The sequence below is a fragment of the Macaca mulatta genome, chromosome 4 (assembly GCF_049350105.2).
Source record: "Macaca mulatta isolate MMU2019108-1 chromosome 4, T2T-MMU8v2.0, whole genome shotgun sequence".
Taxonomy (NCBI): domain Eukaryota; kingdom Metazoa; phylum Chordata; class Mammalia; order Primates; family Cercopithecidae; genus Macaca; species Macaca mulatta.
The window spans coordinates 64,814,101-64,834,600 of record NC_133409.1 but is presented as its reverse complement, the minus strand read 5'-3'; the positions used below and the strand labels follow the sequence as shown (position 1 = coordinate 64,834,600).

Genomic DNA, 20,500 nt, shown 5'->3' with positions numbered 1-20,500 from the left:
ATTGCATTGGGAGTTATACCTGATGTAAATGATGAGTTGATGGGTGCTGAAGAGCTGATGGGTGCGGCACATCAACATGGCACAGGTATACATACGTAACAAACCTGCGCGTTGTGCACATGTACCCTAGAATTTAAAGTATAATAATAAAAAAAATACAAAATTTAAAAAAAAAGAAAAAAGAAAAAAAATGTTTCCTTCCCCACCTTCCCACTTCTTAATAGGCGTTAGGAAATGTCTTCTTAATGTTTACCAGAAAAATGCTTAAACAAAATGTTATCCTGTATCTATTTGGTTGTGTGTATGTGTGTTAAAAAAAATAATAATAAAATAATAAAAATAAAAACAACAACAACAAAAAAAACAGGTCCCTTGAGAACTAGTCTGCCTCTAATTCAACCAGCAGGCTTAGCCGTCCCTTAGTTTCCACACATAATAGCAAAAAGGTAGCTTGTTTCCTGGAAAGCCCTAAGGTGATCCCACTCATTCACATGGGCTGTTTTCCTCATTGTCCACAGGTTCTATGCGGGCCTCTTTTTAAATCAAAAACGCCCATAAGTTAACGGTATTATTAATCATGTTGCAGACAGATATAATCATAATTTAGTTCTATTTTAATTAAATCCAATTTTTATTGTTGAGATGGGACATTTTCACTATGGCCTTCAAAACTGGTAACTGTCGTTCCCCTCAGTCTTGCTCTAGATTTGCTGTAAAGTACTATTTAATTAGGAAACAGATCTCACGCCTCAGGGAATTTATCAGATTAACAAAATTAGCATAATCTTTTTTTCAAGGACAAAACAAATTGCTTTTTAAAAACCAAAGATAGGAGAAGGAATGTATCATCTCACAGACGTTGCAGCACTGAGTATAAACTTTGGTCCTTTGGGATGAGTCATTTCTTACCTGTGGTCCATAGATAATCTGAAAGGTCCATGTATCTATACCTGCATTAAGCATTGTTTTTAGACTGAATAAATATTATGTATTTGTAGACAACGCACTGCTGTTTTTAAATGTATGTGGATGCTGTTATAATAAAGTGTGCTATTCAATACATGTGTAACTAAATTCTGGGAAGCTTTTATTTTGTTCCATATTCAAATGGCCATGAATAGAGGTACATTTAGTAATAATAGATTCAGGTGAAGGCTTAAGAACTGTTTTGTTGAGAAAAGAGAGTATCTTATTTGAGAAGGCTGGGAACCAACTACTGTGATATTAAGAACAGAAAAATATATAAAATCAAATCCCTTTATATCAAAAAAGAGTAAACACATTATAAAAATACAGTATTACCCTGCAAAATGATATTTATTTAATCCCAGATAACTTTAATTGTTTCTGCTTATGCCACCAGCTTCCTCCTTCTATTGTTTAATTTTATTTGGCCTCCTAATCTTAGGAAAAGCAATCTGGTTTAGAAAACACCACATACTTGTTACAAAACACCCGAACCTTTTGCTCAAACTTCAAAAGACAGACCTGAGACCTAAAACAATCTCATATTTGAAGATCAAATGCAGCAGCATTTAGAGTAAATATCTCAGGTGGCTCAATTGGAGGAAAACACTGTTAGGCCTACAGAATGTATAGAATAATGTATAGTTACTGTGTGGACATCTGGGCAGGCCTGAGGCTGCAGTTCCAGCAACAACAGGTTCAGGATCTTGCTTTGATTTTTCTTTCATTAGATAACTATCTCAATCCCCCAAACAGAAAACCCAATATTTACAGCACTCTTGAGAGTTGAGAGTGGGTGGTGTAAACAGATTAGTGTATCTTTGGCATTCAGTGATCCTGTCTGTTTTATTTGTTTCAGTAAGTACTAGTTACATCAGCAGAGTACACTGTTCTCTGATCCAGAGAGGTTTAAAATGGGAATAACAGTGGGTGGGTGTTTGAGATCATCAGGAGGGAAGCCTCCTGCACAAGCTGCCTGAAGGGGAAGCTTACACAACACCTGTCTTTCTTATGTCCAAATCAAGTCTTTGCCTCTAGGCTTAATCTTCACAACAGATATAAGGACAGTATCCAGAAAGCCCACAGATAATGCAAGACCTTCGCATAAGAAAGAGAGGCTCACTCTTTGGAACCTGAGGAGGGTAGTCTTTGTTTTCTCTGAAAGTGAAAATGGAAACAGAAAACACCATCGAGTCCCAGGAAGGAGAGAATTGGTTCATCAAGAAAAAATATCAAAAGGCACAGGCTTCGGGGCAGTTCTGCTCTGGCTCCTGCAGCTACAGCTAGAATATGAGGCCTGTCAAGGAAGGGGAGGTTCTGACCCCACCAAAACTTTCCCAAAGGAATGCTGGAAATACAACTGTCCAAATAGTTCAACTTCACATTCATCAGCCCTCTGGTACCCCAGTGCAGCTTCAGAAGTAGGTCTTGTAGAATCTCAGGCCTAAGAACTATTTGACACCAGTTGAATCAGACTGCTGTTTTCTCAGGCAACCCCAAGTTTGTCATCAATACAAAGGACTCCCACTGACTCCAGCTCCACTTCTTGAAAGCCTTCCAGAAAAATCTGCATATTTAGAATGTATTCTCAAACTTGGGGGCCTATCTGAACATAATTACAATTTCTCATCTTTTTGACTCATCACTGGCTGTAAGGTAGAGAATCTCTGAGTGTGCTTTCTAATTATATGAGAACGTGGTAGTTTCTGTTGATATTACATCTTAAATAGTATTGTGAAGCTTAGCCTTTTCCCCTTTAATTCTACCTTCATCTTAAGCTAGTCAGAAAGCCATTGGCTTGCTGAAATTAGAGAATATCACAAAGTCTAAATATGCAGTTCTTCTTTTAGGATGTTTAGATCAATTACATCCTACATCCTCAAGTTATATGACACCAGATAAAATACAATACAAAGAAAATCAGTTTGCCTTTATTAAGACCTGTGCTTTCTTCATTTGATCAATAAAGAAAAAGACATTCAGAGATAAAATTACCTAATCAAATTCAGTAAAGTATGGAAGGCACCATAAACTTTGGGTAGAGGCTCCACTCTTCCGAGAAAATTGCTCAATTAATTTCATATTAAAGAATAGAATTCTGATGGATACTAAAATTTTTCCAAGTACATTTTGAATGGTCTTTGGTCCAATGTAATCATGATTACCGGCTGATCTAAGAAATTCTTGTACCAAAGTCTATTTAAGACAATATGTTGGTACCATGGCATTGCTGTAGCAGAGGTATAACAAATATGATTATATTTCTTCAGGAAGTATAGATGAATGTAAATTATGCTCCCTTTAAAGGAACTTCAGATCAAACATTATTATTTCTTCTATGCTTTGTGCTACCAGAAACAATCTCTTAATAGTAAGAGATTTTGATGCTCCTCGGCTCTACCTGGAGTTCTCACAATTTACCCTGGGAAATGGGAAAACTGGTAAATTTTCCAATTTGCTGATTTCCCAACAAAGAAATGCAACTGCCATATTTCCTGCAACTGGAAAATTCGCCAATTTTCTAACTGCGATAAAAATTACAGCTGCATTGCTCTGTTGGGATTATTTCTCAGGAGTAGGATAGATCTAGACAGATCATAATGGTCCAGTAGGCAGCTTTATTTCCGTCATCACTAATCTCTTTGCCTTGCCTATTCACAAAAACAGTGGGAACTGAAGGTCACAGAAGAACATATCTTTAAAAAAAAAAATTTAACAGGAACAACCATGGCTAAAAATATCCAGTCTTAGTTTAGTCTATGGTGCACAGATTTAAACCTACTTATCTCTTCCTAATCCTTTATGGTCTGAAGAAGGAGTGTTTGAATAGATCCTATTCTGAAAGTTCTTAATGGCCAGTCTGTTAGCTTTGCTGATTGTTACTTTATTTTCTGTCACCACCAGGGAGGTACCACATTCAGCTTTTACTTTTGCTTTTAGGCACTCACCTTTTAGTCACAAAATGTCAGTCAACTCTCCTCTCTCTCTGGCCCTGCTGTCATGATAAGACAAGCACATCTACCCATTCCCATCAATCCTTTTTGACAGGCAGCCAGCAGCTCTCACAATTAGAATCTCCTTGCTGTGTCCTTGGTTAGACTCACCCCATGATGCAAGAAACACTCAGTGCCTTCTGAGCTTGGGAGAATTACAGAGAATTCATCCAGCCACAGTAGAGTGGCTCTGGCCTAGATGTACAGACGCCTCTCATTTACTACCTGGAACACCAGCAGGACTACCTTATTTGTTCCTCTAAGAATCAATATGATTTGGTGGAGACCACACTCTTTCTATTTGGGCTTGTATGAGGAAAAGCAGAAAGGCAGACAACAGACTTCCCAGTGCACTCCACTGAGTGAAGGGAAGAGATGTTATGGCCCTATTCACCAGCCTCCATGGCCAGGTTCAGTAGCAGACATTTGAACAAATCGGGCTCTTCTCATCTGAAGAGCTATTCAAGCCACAGGCACCTCATCAGTGGACTCCCTCCTGCTGCAGGAATGTGTACCTTTGACTCTCCCAGGAGTTTGAAGGGCTGTAAAGGAACAGCTGAAAATGACCACAGACTCCGTGCACAACGAACTGAACATGGTCTATGTTCTTTTGTTAACTTAAAAAGACACTGTCAAGATCTAAAGGTCAAAAATGAGACCAAACATGCATCGTTTTTATCAGATGAGGAAATCTGATAAAAATCACTCATAATGTTAGGAAAATGACTGCTTTTCCTTTTTGTAAAGTGTACTTTCTGTGGGACACACAAAACTTTTGTTTTGTGCTCCCCAGGGCGTGGGAGGCACCCAGCAGAGGCTCATGTTGGCACTCACCCCCGCAAACTGACATGATAGAACTCTTCCATAAATTCAAGCTATGACTTTTACTTTAGTGCAGACAGCATCATTTCAAACATTTGTGCAACCGCAAAAAGGCAAAAAAAGAAAAGAAAAGAAAGAGCTCTGTTTGCCAAGGAGAAGCTGACAAATTTCTGAAGGGGGAAAATTCACTTTCGAGCTTGTGAGTGGGAGTCACAAACAAAAGTGAATCTCCAGAATCAGAAAAAAAAAATAGTGCATCAAAACATAAAAAAGCAAAAAGACTAAATGAACAACTTGACAGTGTCCTTTTAAGAACGATGGACAATAAATTTAAGGCAGTCGTGCAAACCATGGCACGTAAATGAATTCTTCATTCTGATGGCATGCATCACATCTGTTTCCATGTTAGAAAGTGGAAAAACCCAGGAGAGAGAAAGCAAGGGGCAAAACACTAGATTTTCCATGCAGCTTCTCTTACACATTCACTGCAGTGTGGGGGTTTTCAAAGCTGCACATGTGCCGACGGACATTGGCTGGTGGGCGAGAATTCTGGCTGCCTCTTCCTGAAGATTGAAAAGAAAAAGACACCCAGTGAGCGAGGGGGTTATACATGTGTACAGATATGGCAAGTCCACCACTCAGGCAGTGCCTGGCCCTGAGCCTTGCTCTGTATTGCCTCCACCTCCATTTCCTGTATGGTCTCTGCTCTGCCTGGCTGTTTCTTATTGCCAGGCTATTTCTTAAAGCCATGTCAGTGGGGTGCATCTCTTTCCAAGTGGCAGATGTTTTTTTGCTCTCTGTGTGTGTGTCTATCCTAGGTTGGCTCTTTCCCTCCACTGTTGACACCTTTCTTTATCCCTGGTGGCAGTGGACTTCACCTATACTCACTTTGATGTAGGCTGATTCTTCCCGCCCTCTACCCTTCTTAAAGGAAGTGCAAGAGTTTGTCTGACACTGTGACTTAATTGCACTCTTAATTTTCCTGCATATTATGGCATCATGAATGCATTGCTGTCACTTCATATAAAGTCACATTTATCTCTTGGCATTCACAAGACAGAAGGTGTCCAATGGTAGAGAAATGGGGAGCAGCAAGAGACCCACCTGTTGAGACTGGAAGAATCTGTACAAGGGAAGAATATCATCTCATTCCCTAATTGGATGTCTCCCTATACAGTACCTAGGATAATCTGTCCTCTGTGCCCCTTTGGCAGATGGAGAAGAGAACTGGCTAAACATGACAAGGCTGATGGGCAGCCATGGGTAGTTGGTCTTTCCATCATTTTTTGGAATAAAGATAAGTGCTTTTCCCGTAAGTCAGCTAGCACTGCAGAAGGTGGTGGGATAAAGCTGTCTGGCTGTCATGCCACATAAGTGGGCTGCCTGTCATAGAAAATAATTTCAGGGACAAGATGCTTAGGGTGAACTATCAGCACATGCTACAGGTGGTATGGATGAGGCTGGTTCAACTGGAGAGAAATCTCTCATGTCAGGGGACTCTGCAGTGATGCAGTTCCCTATAGGGCTCCTCAAACTCATCAGTGCTCTCTATGAGTCAACATCTGACCCTCTACCCAGAAGATCCTGATAACAACTGTCCAGGGTAACCTGGAAGAGGACCACAGTGGCTCCTGGCAAGTCAAAGACCTTTTCCTTCTCTTCTATCTCTTTTTCCCATCAAAGTAGACAGAAGAGTGAAAACTCGGAAGAAAGAGGAGGAAGAGGCATTGCAGGAGGAGACCATGCCCCTTCCCATTCCAAGTCTTTCAGGCTGAGTCATGACAGGTGCTGGGAAGAAGAGCTGTGAGTTTTAACTTTTAAAAAAGAATACTCTGGAACAGATGTTCACTACCTGAGAGCAAGGGATTTGATCTGAATGTATAAGTCAGGAAAAGATTTTCCAAAGCACAATGAATGTAACAGAGAAGCAACAAAATTAATCCATATGTACGATTCCATCAAGTTTGGACCATTCACGAAATCATTTAAAGGTGCATGATCTACCCACAGTAATCTGAAATCCTCATCCAAAAATAAGAATTTGAGACACCTTGCTGTAACTTCATTATTACTGCAATAATCCATTCATTTAAGAAACTTAGGAAAAGAGACACTGCTTGCTATCAAACTTGTCAAGGTAATATGCCCCTGACATTCAAGATGCCCACTTGAAATCACAAAGATCATTGAAACAATGAAAATGTTAGCAAGGAGATGATCAGGAGTAAAGGTATGTCTGAATATATAAATGAAGTTAGTGGGAAGTAATATGTAAAATAATATTCAAACAACTTTATTTCTCATGAAAGAAGATAGAAAATACACTCAAAGCATCAGGCGTTGCCTTGTTTGCATGCTCTTGACCCTCTAATTAATTCTACTTTTGAGGAATGTCTGTACATGGTCTATTCAATTGGCACTGGGAACTGGGGCCCTGGCAGGACCAGCTTCACGGGCCTGTAACCAGCACAGACAGACAAACACAATCCCTCCCTCTAAAGAGCCCTGCACTTGATGTTTAGTGCTCTGTGATCATCCTCTTGAAATTCATAATAATGTTATCTTTTAATTTGTGTTTTGTAAGTGATGGTCAATGGGAAAATAGAGCATGCGCTGGGAGCCTCAGTTTACACATGGCCCCAATCTTGCAGCCTCCCTGCCTTTCTGGACAGGCTATGGGCTTTTTGGACTCTTGTCCCCTGGGTCTCAGCCCTGTCCAGCCTCCCACTACCTGTTCCTGCCTAGAAATCACTGCCACTTTCCCTCCCTCCCTCACCTTCCCTCCCTTTCCCTCTCCTTCCCTCCTCTTCCCATTCCTTTTTCTTTTCCTTTCTGTCACACACTGATGGATTCAGCATAGCTTTACCCATATATTTCCATTGCCCACCACTGACAAGGGGTTGGGCACAAGTCCTGACGAGATCAGGGTCTGATGTATGTGCCCTGCACTATCTCAAGACAATGAATGGCAGTGGTTCTCTCCTCCCTGGACTGGCAGTGCCACTACACTTTTGGTAGGCAACACGCAGTGGCAAGCCTCTTGCCCATCCTTTATCCAGATACCTTAGATGTCTCTGCACTGTTATTGCAATACCCTTGGGAGTCGCCTGTCTAATATGGACTGAGGCAAGAGGCATATGAGAAAGAAAGGGAACTGGTTCAACTTCCCTATGGCCTCTGCCCGGTAACTGGCTGGAGGGGAACCTGGCAGCCTGTGGGCCATGCACGTGCAGTCACAAAATGGGGGGCAGCCGTGTCTGGTGGGACTTCATTTGCCCCACACAAGGGAACACAGCACTAAATGGAAAATACAAAACACCATGACAAATCAAGAGAAGCTATGGCTTTATAATGCAGTACCGTTAACACTTCCCCTGCTTTTTGAATCAGGGGCTCCGTGTTTTCATTTTGCACTGGGCCCTGCAAATAATGCAGCTGGTCCTGCCTGCTGGGGATGTCTAATGATAAAAACAAGGGGTCGGGTCAATACGCCTTGACAACTTAGAGACTTGATGTACTGACCGTAGCACAGTTGCACAGTGTGGTGTACCCGGGCTGCATCTGTACTTCTGTGTCTCCCGGGAACTGGACAGGAAGCTCTGTGGCCTCTGTGACTTACATTCCCTCTTTAAACTACTCCTGCAGTTAGGAGACAGTTCTGTGGTTCCTTTGAGGCTTTCAGGCATATTGATAGCCAAGCTTCACACAGTAACTCTGAGTAATCCCAAAGACACCCTAATTAACTATTGATGGAGAGATTTGAAAAAAAAACAACAATAAAGCATCTCCTTTATGATCCCTTTTTTTTTTTTTTTTTTTTTGGTCTCTGACTTTCACTTTGCATTGCAGTGAAATATAAATGGCCCTGCGTACAGACCTTGCTTTTATGAAAGGAGTGTTTTATTAAAGGTTACAGGCCAAGCCATGTAAAATCTGAGGCCAGAGTGGCCATTTTATCAACTGCATAAAAACTGAGAGAAAGAGGTTGACTTCAGGGTATTTTTAGTAATTGTAAAACCACATATTCAACCAACCACAGATTCAGCAAGCCAGAGTAAAAGCTTGGAGGTAAAATGTAGCATATGGGGGCTTGTCAAATATAAGTCCCAAATCTGTGCTTGAATCTTTTGGCAGAAGTTGTGGATTTAAAGAAACCCCAGAAGTAGTTTAGTTAGAAAGAATCCTCTTCAATTTATTCTTAAAGTGCAAAGATCTCTCTCTCTTTCTCTTCCCTTCTCTCTTTCCTTCCTTTTTTCTTTTCTTCCTTCCTTCCTCTCTTTCCCTCCCTCCCTCCCTCCTCTCCCTTTCCTTCTCCTCCCCTCCTCTTCCCATTCCTTTTTCCTTTTATTTCTTCCTTTTGTAAAGTCACTGCTTATCATACACTGATGGATTCTGCATAGCTTTACCCATGTATTTCCATTGTCCAAATAATCTTCCTTGATATAACAACCTATCTGTCTTTGAGAGATACTTAACTCTGTATGACTTTGCTTTAATATGTTATTTTATTTACATCAGGTCACCCATTCTTCCCCACTTTCTATGTAAATATTTATTTTTTAAATGAAGTCAGAATTTGTTACAAATAAATTTTACTCAGTATGATGTTAGCAATGAGATCTCTGGACATTGAGTCAGGAGGCCTGGCACTTTCCAATTGTATGATCACTTCTTTCAGACTCAATTTTTTCACCCTTAAAGAAGGATTGTTGAAAAGGTATTGTGAAAATGCTTTCAAATAGCAAAATGCTATTCCAGCCTAAGCCGTAAGCCATTGCTATTAATACCCTTATTTTGAAGGATGGAAAAATAAAGACACAGACAAAAGACCCAGATATTTTAAATATCAGTGTGTATTTAGCTTAGACTTATTTCATAGGATCTCAAACTTCCCTTCACTTTACTCGTTGACTTTAACCACTTTCCTTACTTAAGAATGTCAATAACTTCTGGTAGAAAATAAACTAGACTTTATTTTCTCTCTCTTCCAGACTTTTTTATTTGGGCAACAGTGACTTTGAATGGATTTGTCAGGAACAGGTGAGGCACACAGTCAGGTTAGCTGTCTATGAAGTTGCATGTTTATGGAAGTTTGGAGGTTAATCTACTTTTTAGCAGAGATAAAATGGTCTATACAATTCCAGATGGTCAGTCTCAAAAATATAGAAAGCTCACCATGGAAATAATAATGCAGCAGCTGTCCAAAGTAATCATAAAGAATGACAGCCACCACTCAAGACCATTTTAGCAGGGTACAGTCTATTTTATGTTGTTTTTATAGATAAATACATAATTTGTGCCTCTGATTGCTCTCAAAAGCCAACTGCATTTTTGCCTATTTTCTGAATTTTAATATTTGTTTTTCAGCATTTGTTCATAGGAATGGAGAATGGAGCTCTGAGTATGTGTGCAGGCTCTCTGAAAACGGAAATTTTTTTCCACCCTTCCTTTTAACACATGCATGTATGTCAAAACTCTTACATGCACAATGCAGTTTTTCCATATAGGTGTAAAATATTGCTTCATTTCAAAATTTTTAATATTAAGATTCATAAACTAGTAAGAGACTACAGAGAAGGATTTAATAACATTCAGTTTAGTTACTACCATAGATTTGCCAAATATTAACATTTTGCCTTATTAAAATCTTCTTTCTTTTGAAAATACTAAGGATATGTTTGAAGCCCTCTGTATATTATTCTAAATATGAATCTTCTCCTTTTAAAGAGACAAATTGGTATGTATTGTCACTTGGCATATTTTAATGCTTTTACAACATGTATACTCATATGTGTCAGTAAATAATGCATGACAGTGTTTAGCATATTGTATTTTATATACTTGACATTACTCTACATTTCCATCCAACAATTTCCCTTTTTGCACAGTATTATGTTGGTATGTATAGCTCTAGTTCACTCACCTAAATTAAATTGAATAAATACCACACTTTAACAAATAATCCATTCTTCTACTGATGACCATTTAGTTTGTTTCCTACATTCTGCTATTTTATCAATGCTGCAATAACCATTGTCAAGTATGTCTTCTTGCACAAACGTGGGAGATTCTTTCCCATGATATTTACTTAAAACTAGAATTGGTACTTTGTTGAGCATGCACATTCATCTTTCTTATATATTGCCAAATTGCTCTGCAAAGTTCTTGCACAATTTACACTAGTGTATGAGGTTTTTAGACATTCTGTTTGGTTTTCAAACACTTTTAAAATTAACTTTTTATTATGGCAATTTTCAAAGATATCAGATGTTGTCATCCTGATGCATACTTTGTAAAAACATCCCATCAATCTTTCCTCTGGTGGTTTTAGCAGCCATTAATTATCAGAGTGTAGATAAATTATTTTATTATGAGACTTCAAAGTGGTGATGCAATTCTACCATCCTTTTTGTATCTGTCAACTATATTTCCTTTCTAAAGAAGAAGTTTCCCTCATCATCTATTTAGTTCCTCTGAGATAGAGTTCAAACGGAAAATGCAAGGCAAATAGATGATTCTTTTCCTTTATTTACCAATGTTAAGAATCCTGACTTGATTTTTTAACATTCTCCAATAGTGTATCACATGGGGGTCTGCTTCTACTGTCTGTTTCCCTAGGTTTTCCAGAAATATGGTCCTATCTCTTGGTATGCCTAATAGTATTTTATATCAGATGAGACTCTGTGAACATATAAAATAAGATTATGTTGAGGCCCTAGAAAGTGCTATCTTGCTTTACTATTTTCTCTGCGAAGTAGAGGGACACTGCTTAGCATAATCCAACCAGTGACTCAGCTGACTCACAGTCATTTTGCAATTTTGATAAAAATCAGTCTACCATAGGGCATATCCCTTTAGGACTTTCAACAGAAAGCCTGGCTGTGCACTATTGCACTTCATCTGGTGGGTCTTTCTCTCCATCACCTGCTTTTTGGTGTGCTGCAGATAGCTTCAAAATTAGAAAAAATATCTCGACAGGGAACCTTGATCATGTGTTTGAATGACTTTGAGTCTTCAATTTTGTCATTTTAGCTTCACATGATTATGAAAGTGTTTTTGAGCTCTCTCCTCGATGAGTCTGTCTCTCAGCACTGGAGAACTCTATGGAAATCTATTCTGTATGTCAGATGTATTCAGCTTATCTTTTAATCTTTCTGACCCACCCAACGGCAGACAACAAATCTGCCGTGTTGAGGGAGAAGCTGGACCTGTAGTGAAGCCTCTCTGGCCTTTCATTTCCTCACCCCAGTCCTTCGTGACCAAAAGATTTCCTGTTTCCTCTGCTCCTTCCATTGATTCTCCGCTGGGCTCAACCCTGGAAACTCAGGGATATGGTTTAGCTCTCTGTCCCACCCAAATCCCATCTCGAATTGTAATCCCTGTGTTGGAGAAGGGGCCTCGTGGGAGGCGATTGCATCATGGAAGCAGGCTTCCCCCTTCCCCCTTGATACTCTTGTGATAGTGAGTGTGCTCTCACGAGATCTGAGTCTTTGAAGGTGTGTGGCACTTCCCCCTTCACTCACTTGCTTTCCTGCTCTGCCACGGTAAGACGTGCTTGTTTCCCTTCGCCTTCTGCCATGATTGTAAGTTTCCTGAGGCCTCCCAGTTGTGATTCCTGTTAAGCCTGTGAAACTGTGGGTCAATTAGACCTATTTTCTTCATAAATTACCCAGTCTCAGGTAGTTCTGTATAGTGGTGTGAGAATGAACAAATACACTCAGCCTCCAGATAGTGCCCTGAATTGGCAAATTTGCACTATCAGTGTTTGCCCCATGGAAACATGGCTGCAGAGAATTGTCTCAGTTTTCAGTTCTCCTCTCTCTCAGATTTTAGTTTCATTAATCTTCGTCATTTCAGTAGCTCCCTGCTGTAAATAAATTACCTTTGTCTTTCCTATTGTTTTTCCAATTATTCTTCTTGGGAGCTATTCGGCCACAGTCTCTTTCATTCTACCCAAAACAAAAGTCTCATCAGGATTCTTTATTTCTTAATTTTTGCCAAACTGAGGGTTGCAAAATGATATCTTATTATTTTTCTTCCCTCTGTTTCTTTGGTAATGTTTAGGTTCCCTAAAGGATCCTTAGCCTTCATGGAATCTTGCATATGTTTCCTTCACAATTCCAACATGTTTGTCAAGTTCCTGTACAATTCACATTACAATGTAGGTGAAATTTCGGTATCTCTCCTGTGATCCTTTTTACTCCTTATATGTTATTAATGTAAATTCTAATCTCCCATAGGCCATAGTCTCTAAAGACTGATACAATTCATGTCAGAATTACCTTACGTGCCACATTATTCTGCTTTCATATGCCCCAATTTTTTCAAATAATTAAGAAAACCATAGAATTTCTCATGCAAACCTATTACTTTTAAGAGTGAAAGAAGTTTTCTTTATAATTAAGCCATAAAAAAGGGATAACTTGGGACTGTCTGGATAGGTACAAAGACATATGGCCACTCTACTTATTATGAGTGTTAAATAAATGATTGAATAAATCAAAACAGAATATAGAAATATTCTTAATATGAATATTAGCAAGAAATAATTTTGAGCTTCTCTATTACTTTGCTAATTGCAGGGATAGGAAAAGCAATTATTTTATTATAAATTCTTAAATTAATTTTAAAATTTAATATTGAATGTCATAATGTCCCCAAGAAAATTTAAATTTAAAAAAAATTGGTAAAAATAATGTGTATGTATATGCTTGTATGTATATATGTGTGTGCTAAAATGAGGATATACATAAAAATATCAATGGTGATTTTTCTTTCTAGATATAACTGGAAGTAATTACTATTAGCTTCCTTGTGCTTCCCAATATATTCCAAATTGCACACTGTAAGTATTTATTATTTTTAATATAAAAATAAGCAATAACTTCTATTATAAAAATAAAGTTATCATGACCTAATAATTCAGAGTATGATTCCTTTTCCTCTTAGCTTTACCCCAATAACTGAGATACTATATGGGGCTGCACACATATTTTCTTTCACTTAAAAAAAGATATAATGTAAACATTCTAAAACTATGTATTAAAAGATATGAAGAGCTACTAAGGAGACATGCCAAATTTAAATGATAGAATTTGGCACAGTACCAATATTTTTTAAGTTGATTACTACTGAAGTTTTTCTTATTTCAGAATTCTACAGTAGAGTACAGTTAGTACTTTTCATGTTGTAAATACATTATTTTATTGTACCTACATTTTAAGTGTTTGTTCTCACATATAGGCATCTTTTCCAATGAGAAAGCAGATGCTCAAAATTAGAAGGAGAAAAAAGGCAAATCATATTACACAAAAGGGAAAATAGCCTGCTGTGCTTCCAGATAGACTTTAGATGACAAACTGCCAAAGTCAGACTTTTTATTATCTTACTTTGATTTATCACGGACGAGAAGAGAAAAGGATGATGAAAACAACTTGCCAAAAGTTAAAATTTTCACCTCAGAATATTTTGAAAAAAAGAAATAATTACTTAGTAAGAGGCTTAAAACTGAGGATGTAATGATAACTATAAAGGACTTATAACACTAAAACCTAAAATTTTGTGAGGATTTATGAAATTCTTGGCTATAGCACTAACCTCAATATTAGACACCTATTTCCACTAAGGTTTATTTTACACTGGTATTTGTCTTTAAGCAGAGGCATTAATACCTTCATGTCATCACACATGGAACCTGAAAAAGAACTGAATAAGCAATTATCATACAACTTCTCTTATAGTATTACAAGTATAATCACCATAGTCCTAAAGAACAACATAGTCACATCAAAGCCTGTTGAGAAAGTTATTGGTTTTCTAACATCCTCCAATAATATTAAGTGGTAGATATAATATAAAAGGGAGGGATCAAGATTGGTATAAGATTTCTGCTTTCAGCTAATAGGTAGTACCCCAGGGCAAACTAACTCTACCACTGAAAACAACAAGAAAAAACAGATAAATTTTTTTAAACCACTGGACGATATTGAGAAGCTGTCATGGCAACCAGAATCCAATAGATCAATAAGTTGGAAGGAACAGGACTTCAGAGAGGTAAGCAGATCATCTTCAAGCTATTTTTCTCTTTGGAATTTTTGATGATTCTTGATACAGGACAACAGACTAAGAATCCAGGCAGAGAGTCTTAACTAAGAGGCAAAGAAGCAAGGAAAATTGTTGATACATTCACAAGACTGTAGACATAAAATTTTAAATACTCAAGTGCTCCAAGGCAGCTAGAACTTGAGGAGCTAAGATCCTGGAGAGAAGGAAGTAAAGAAAAGTGAGACTGACACTTGGTGGTTTCCCTCTAGAAAGATTATCACATTTTAGGCTACACAAAGCACAGGATACAAAACCAAGCAGAAAGCTGCTGAAAATCAGAGTAAAGTTTCTGGAAGTCTCACAGCGCTGAGGAATCAAAATTGGAGTCAAGACTTTCAAAGAATTACAGGTTCAAGTACACAATCAGAACCCAGAATCTCAGCCAGGACCCCTGGATAGCTCCACCCTCAGAACAGGATGCACCAGGTGAAGCAGAACAAGTTTTATAAAACTACAGTCCACATCAAATCAGCTCAGTCTGTAACTGGATTATAACACAAAGGAGAAACATATGGGGATACATAAATATTGATTATGCAAATCAATCACATTAATAGTAATATAAGATAGGATGTAAAATATGTGTAGAAATGGAATGCATGTGAAAAAAGCACAACAGTGATGCAAGATAAATTTAAGTGTTTCATGATCCTTGACTTGCTTGGAAAGTGATAAAACTACTAATTTATGTGAGATTGTAAGAGATTAAATAATTTTTTTGTAATTTCTATGGTGACCATAAAAAATAATAAAAGAATTTAGAGCTAACAAACTAATACAGGAGAAGGTTGAATATTAAAATACTAGTGATTATTATTTTGATAAATATTAGACTAATCAATAAAAGGAAAAAAAAGCTAAAATGGAACATAAATCCAGTGAAATAGAAAATAGTTAAGTGGTAGATATAAATATAATTATATCAGCATTTACATCACATGTAAATAAACTAGATATTCTAATTTAAAGGTAAACATTATTAGACTGAAAAGCAAAATCAAACTTATATGCTGCACATATAAGACAATCCTTAAACACATAAACACGAAAGGTGAACGTCAAAGGTTAGAAAGCTGAAAATCAAAGGATGGAAAATGGTATATCATGCAAGCACCAAACAAAAATAAAAGCTGTTAGTTATACTAATGTCAGACAAGGTATACCCTGTTTCTAGTAGTCTATATAGCGGACAAAGGAGGGCTTATATTAGAAATTCGGGGTTTGATTAATATTTGATAATTCAATATATTTCCCCAGTAACATAGAAAAATATAATCATTTCAACCGATGCAGAAGAATAACTTGACAAAATTCAATGCCTATTTGTGATCAATTTCTCAGCAAACTTAAGAGTATGAGGGAATATCTTCAACCTTATTAATGGGCATCTCTGCAAAACCTAGAGATAGCGTCAAACGTAACGATGAACTTTTGAATAATGAAAATGATATCCTAAACCTAGAATGGGCAAAACAATCATGGAAAATAGGAGCAAAGTTGAAGGACTTACACTAGCTGATTTTCAGACTAAAGTTTCAGTAATCAGGTCAGTGCGGTATTTGCAAAAAGATAGATGAATACATGGATAGAACAGAATAGAGGGTTCATAATCAGTACTAAACATGTGTTCAGTTGATGTTGACAAAAGTACCATTGGATGAGGGAAGGTAATATTTTCAAAAATTGATCTGGGTGAACTGAATGTATATTTAGAAAAAACAAAACCAAAAACCTCGATCCACTCTATTATGAACTGAATGTTTGTGCCTCCTCCAAATTTATGCATTGAAATCCTAACTCCCAGTGTGATGATATTAGGAAGCAGGGCACTTGGGAGGCACTTAGGTCATGAGGGTAGAGGCTTCATAAGTGAGATTACTACCTTTATGAAAGAGACCGCAGGGAGCTTTCCAGTGTGTCTGCCACGTGAAGATACAACAAGAATACAACAGTCTACATGGTGAAAGAGGGCCCTCACCAGAACCCGCCCATGCTGGCACCCTATTCTCAGACTTCATCCTCCAGAACTGTAAAAAATAAACTTCTATGGTATATAAGCCACCCAGTCCATGGACAGCTTTGTTATAGCCACACAAACTAAGACCTGTTGCTTATGTATTACAAGATGTAGTACAGTAATAATGTATTACAGTAATAAATGTAAAAGTTAAAACCATAAATCTCCTAGGAAAAACATAGGAGAGTATCTCTATGATCTAGGAATAGGCAAGGTTTCTACACTGAGCTATGCACTAACTGAAAAAGGAAAATTTATCAATTGGACTTCATCAAAATTAAAAACTTTCATTCATCAAAAAATACCAATAAGGAATAAAAAGTCAAAGACTGAGAAAAAATATTTGCAATACATAAATCTGACAAAGAATTCAAATCCAGATTATGTGATTAATAATAAAAGGCAAATGGCCCAATAAAAAAGCAAGAATTTGGATAGACATTTCACAAAAGATGGTGTATAGATGGCCAATAAACACATAAAAAGACTCTCAAGATCATTAGTCATCAGGAAAATGCAAATGGAAACTATAATTAAATACCTCTACATACACATTAGGTGGCTAAAAATGTCAAAGACTATCAACACCAAATGTATCTCATACATTCTTGGTAGGAGGCAAAATGACAAAAGCGTTGTGTAAATTTGTTTGGCAATTTCTTATAAGTTAAACTTGCACCTGCCTTATCAAGCAACAATTTTATTCCTAAGCATATAACCATCCTAAATGAAAATATATGTTCATAAAATCTTGGGTATGTATGTTGATTGTACCTTTGTTTGTCATAACGAGAGCTGGAAACAACCCATACGTTCATCACCAGAAGAATAAACATTGTATATTCATGCAATGGAATATTACTCAGCAATTACAGGGAATAAGCTCCTGTTACATGCAAGAACATGGATAAATCTCATGTTGTGTGAAAAAATAGAGACATAAAATAATATCTACCTTATGATTTCATTTTTATTAAGTTCAAGAACAGGCAAGATTAACATATGGGGCTAGAAATCAGAATAGCAGTTGTCTCTAATTAGAGAACAGGATAGATTAAAAAGAGACACTAGGAAACTTTCTAGAGTGAGGGCAATGCCCTAGGTTTTGGTTGTAGGTTGGTTTCATGAGTGTATTACACATTTGTAGGATATATCAAACTGTCATTAATGTCAATGCATATTACTGTATGTAATTATACTTCAATAACATGTAGATGAAATGAGAGAATAAAAAGGATTAGAGAAAAAGTGTAAATATTGAAGCAAACCAAAGATGATTGAATATATAGATCCTAGGAATTCTTGATGAAGAAAACTAAGGCAAGGAAACAAATACTGAAGACTGTAACTCAAGAAAATTTTCCTAAAATTAAAAAAATGTAAATCCATGTTAAAAGAGAGTATTACATTTCTAAGAATATTGACCCAATACAATCAGTACCAATAACTGTTCTAGTAAAATGACTAAACTTTATAGAAAAAGAAAAATATATTTTGGATGTCTAGGAAAAATCAGTAAGTGTTTTATAAGGGAAGAAAGATTATTATCAGATTTGGGGGCAGCAAAGCTTTTATACTAAATGTAACTGGAACAACATATTGAAAATACTTAAGAAAAATAAAATGTGCACCCTGAATTATATCCAGCAAAAATTGGCTTTTGAGATAAAGATTGTAGACAAAATTTTTTCCAATAAGCAAAATCTAAGTTTTAGTCCCATGAACTTTTCCTGAGAAATCTACTCTAGAAAAAGATTATAAGCTTCAGACTAGTGAAATAACTAGGGAGACAGCATCATAGGAACAGGAGGTAAGTGCTAAACGTATCCTTAATCGTAGAACTAAGATGAAATGAAAGTTAAAAGAAAGATGGTATTGTACTCTAATAATGTAGATGTAGTAAAACTATTTTAAAAGGAGGAGATAGGAAGATAGTATGAAATTTGTTTTAACTCTTCTCAGTAATGAGTTGGTAGTGGTAGTATTAGTAGTTATTCTAGGACTTTTGTATGACTATCGTGGAATAATAAAAATATATACTTATGAGATATTCTGACCCTCTCATCCGTTTTCTTGGGAGCTAGGATTCTTACTGTGGGAGAAATGAAATATAGATGTAGTACATGTTAACACATAAGCTGTCTATGAATTTCTGGTCAGAAAAGCTAAGCACAGGTATAATAAGGTAGGCTTTGGGACACAAACTGAGCTGATTCTTAAAATCTACTTACTACATAATTCACTATCTTAGAACAGTATGATGCCATATGAATGTAGTATGTTCATGGGTAGTGTGATAAGCAGAATGTGGGTATTGTCATCTCTACTGTAAATAAACTGAACGCTACAAAAAAAAAGTAAATGTGAAAAACACGGTGAGTTGCCTTGAACCCCAAAGAGTGCACATTCCTAATGAAAGTTTTTCCAAGGGCCAGCCAGGATCTGGTTCTCAGTCTTGCTCTCATCCTTCCCACAGCTCACTCTCAGCTCAATCCTAAATGCAGGGCTTATTTTTGTCTGCCCCCAAAAGAATGATATGTCAGCTAGGATGAGACTTACATTAAACAAGTTCATGAAATAAGATTGACACATGCCAGAATTCATTCCATTTTCATTTGCAATGGAAATAACATACAGCATTGACAATGCTGCAACATATATCAATAGACTTGTAAGGGGAGACAAGACTTGACCATTGCTTGTTCACACAGAGGCAGAAGGAGGGGATGGAGGGTTATAAGATTCAATAGTTAAACATTTGATTGCATCAAATGAAGACAGTTAGGTTCATCTTAAATTTGTAATGAACCCATTGGTCACCAAGCCCTTCACCCACCTCCACCTTATAGAGATCTGTGGTCATTTCCAATGTTTGTTTGGGTGACTGTTTTGCTCTGCTCTCCTCCTTTTCCAGATCAGTCATGTTGTAGTATGTTTATACATTTATTCTGGTTATAGTTCAACTTTTATAGGTCTTGGAGCCTAACAATCCTGAGGCAAAGGCATGTCTCTCTTGGCTCTGTGTAGCTCTTAACATTGAATTTTTTGAGCAACTTTACTTTTACTTTTGTTCTTACTTAATATTTCTCTTTGTTCACTGTCTTCATCTTACCTGTCAAAGCCACAAGTCAGGCCACTGTAATGTCTGCCCTGGACCCTGCACCAGTCTCCTCCCAGAGCTCAGGCTCATATCTTGCTCGCCTCCTAAGCATCCTCCATACTGGGGATAGAGTGATAGTTCTGAAACACACGTCTCACCAATCACAGTGCACCCTGGTCTGTGACTTCAGTGGATTCTCATTGTCCAGAAGATAAGGTCCAAGCTCATAAGGCTTCCTCTAACTAGTTCCTGAGTGATCTGGCCCCAGAGACCTGTCGAGTCTTGTCTCACTATGTTTTCCTTCTTACTTCCTCTGCTCCAGGCATTCTGGAATTGCTTCATTTCCATCATCTGTGAGTGCTTCTTTTTTCCCATCTTTACATCCAGATTCCCTGACTGCTCTATCCCATCAGTCTTCTTCCTTTCCTAACCAACCCCTTCTCCTTCTTCAGAAATCTTAGCTAGGGTAATGCTTCCTGGAAACATTTCTAGCATTCT

The 20,500-nt window shown here is 37.4% G+C and overlaps 1 protein-coding gene across 3 annotated transcripts in view; it reads right to left on the bottom strand.

Moving 5' to 3' along the window:
* Nucleotides 1-20,500, bottom strand: part of GRM1 (glutamate metabotropic receptor 1) — a 418,597-nt gene that overhangs the window by 5,954 nt on the left and 392,143 nt on the right. The window contains exon 9 of one of the 3 annotated variants that reach the window (XM_077998433.1): nucleotides 5,260-5,344. Coding sequence (XP_077854559.1) covers nucleotides 5,284-5,344 — 61 coding nt within the window. The 3' untranslated portion in view covers nucleotides 5,260-5,283. 3 annotated transcript variants of the gene reach the window in all.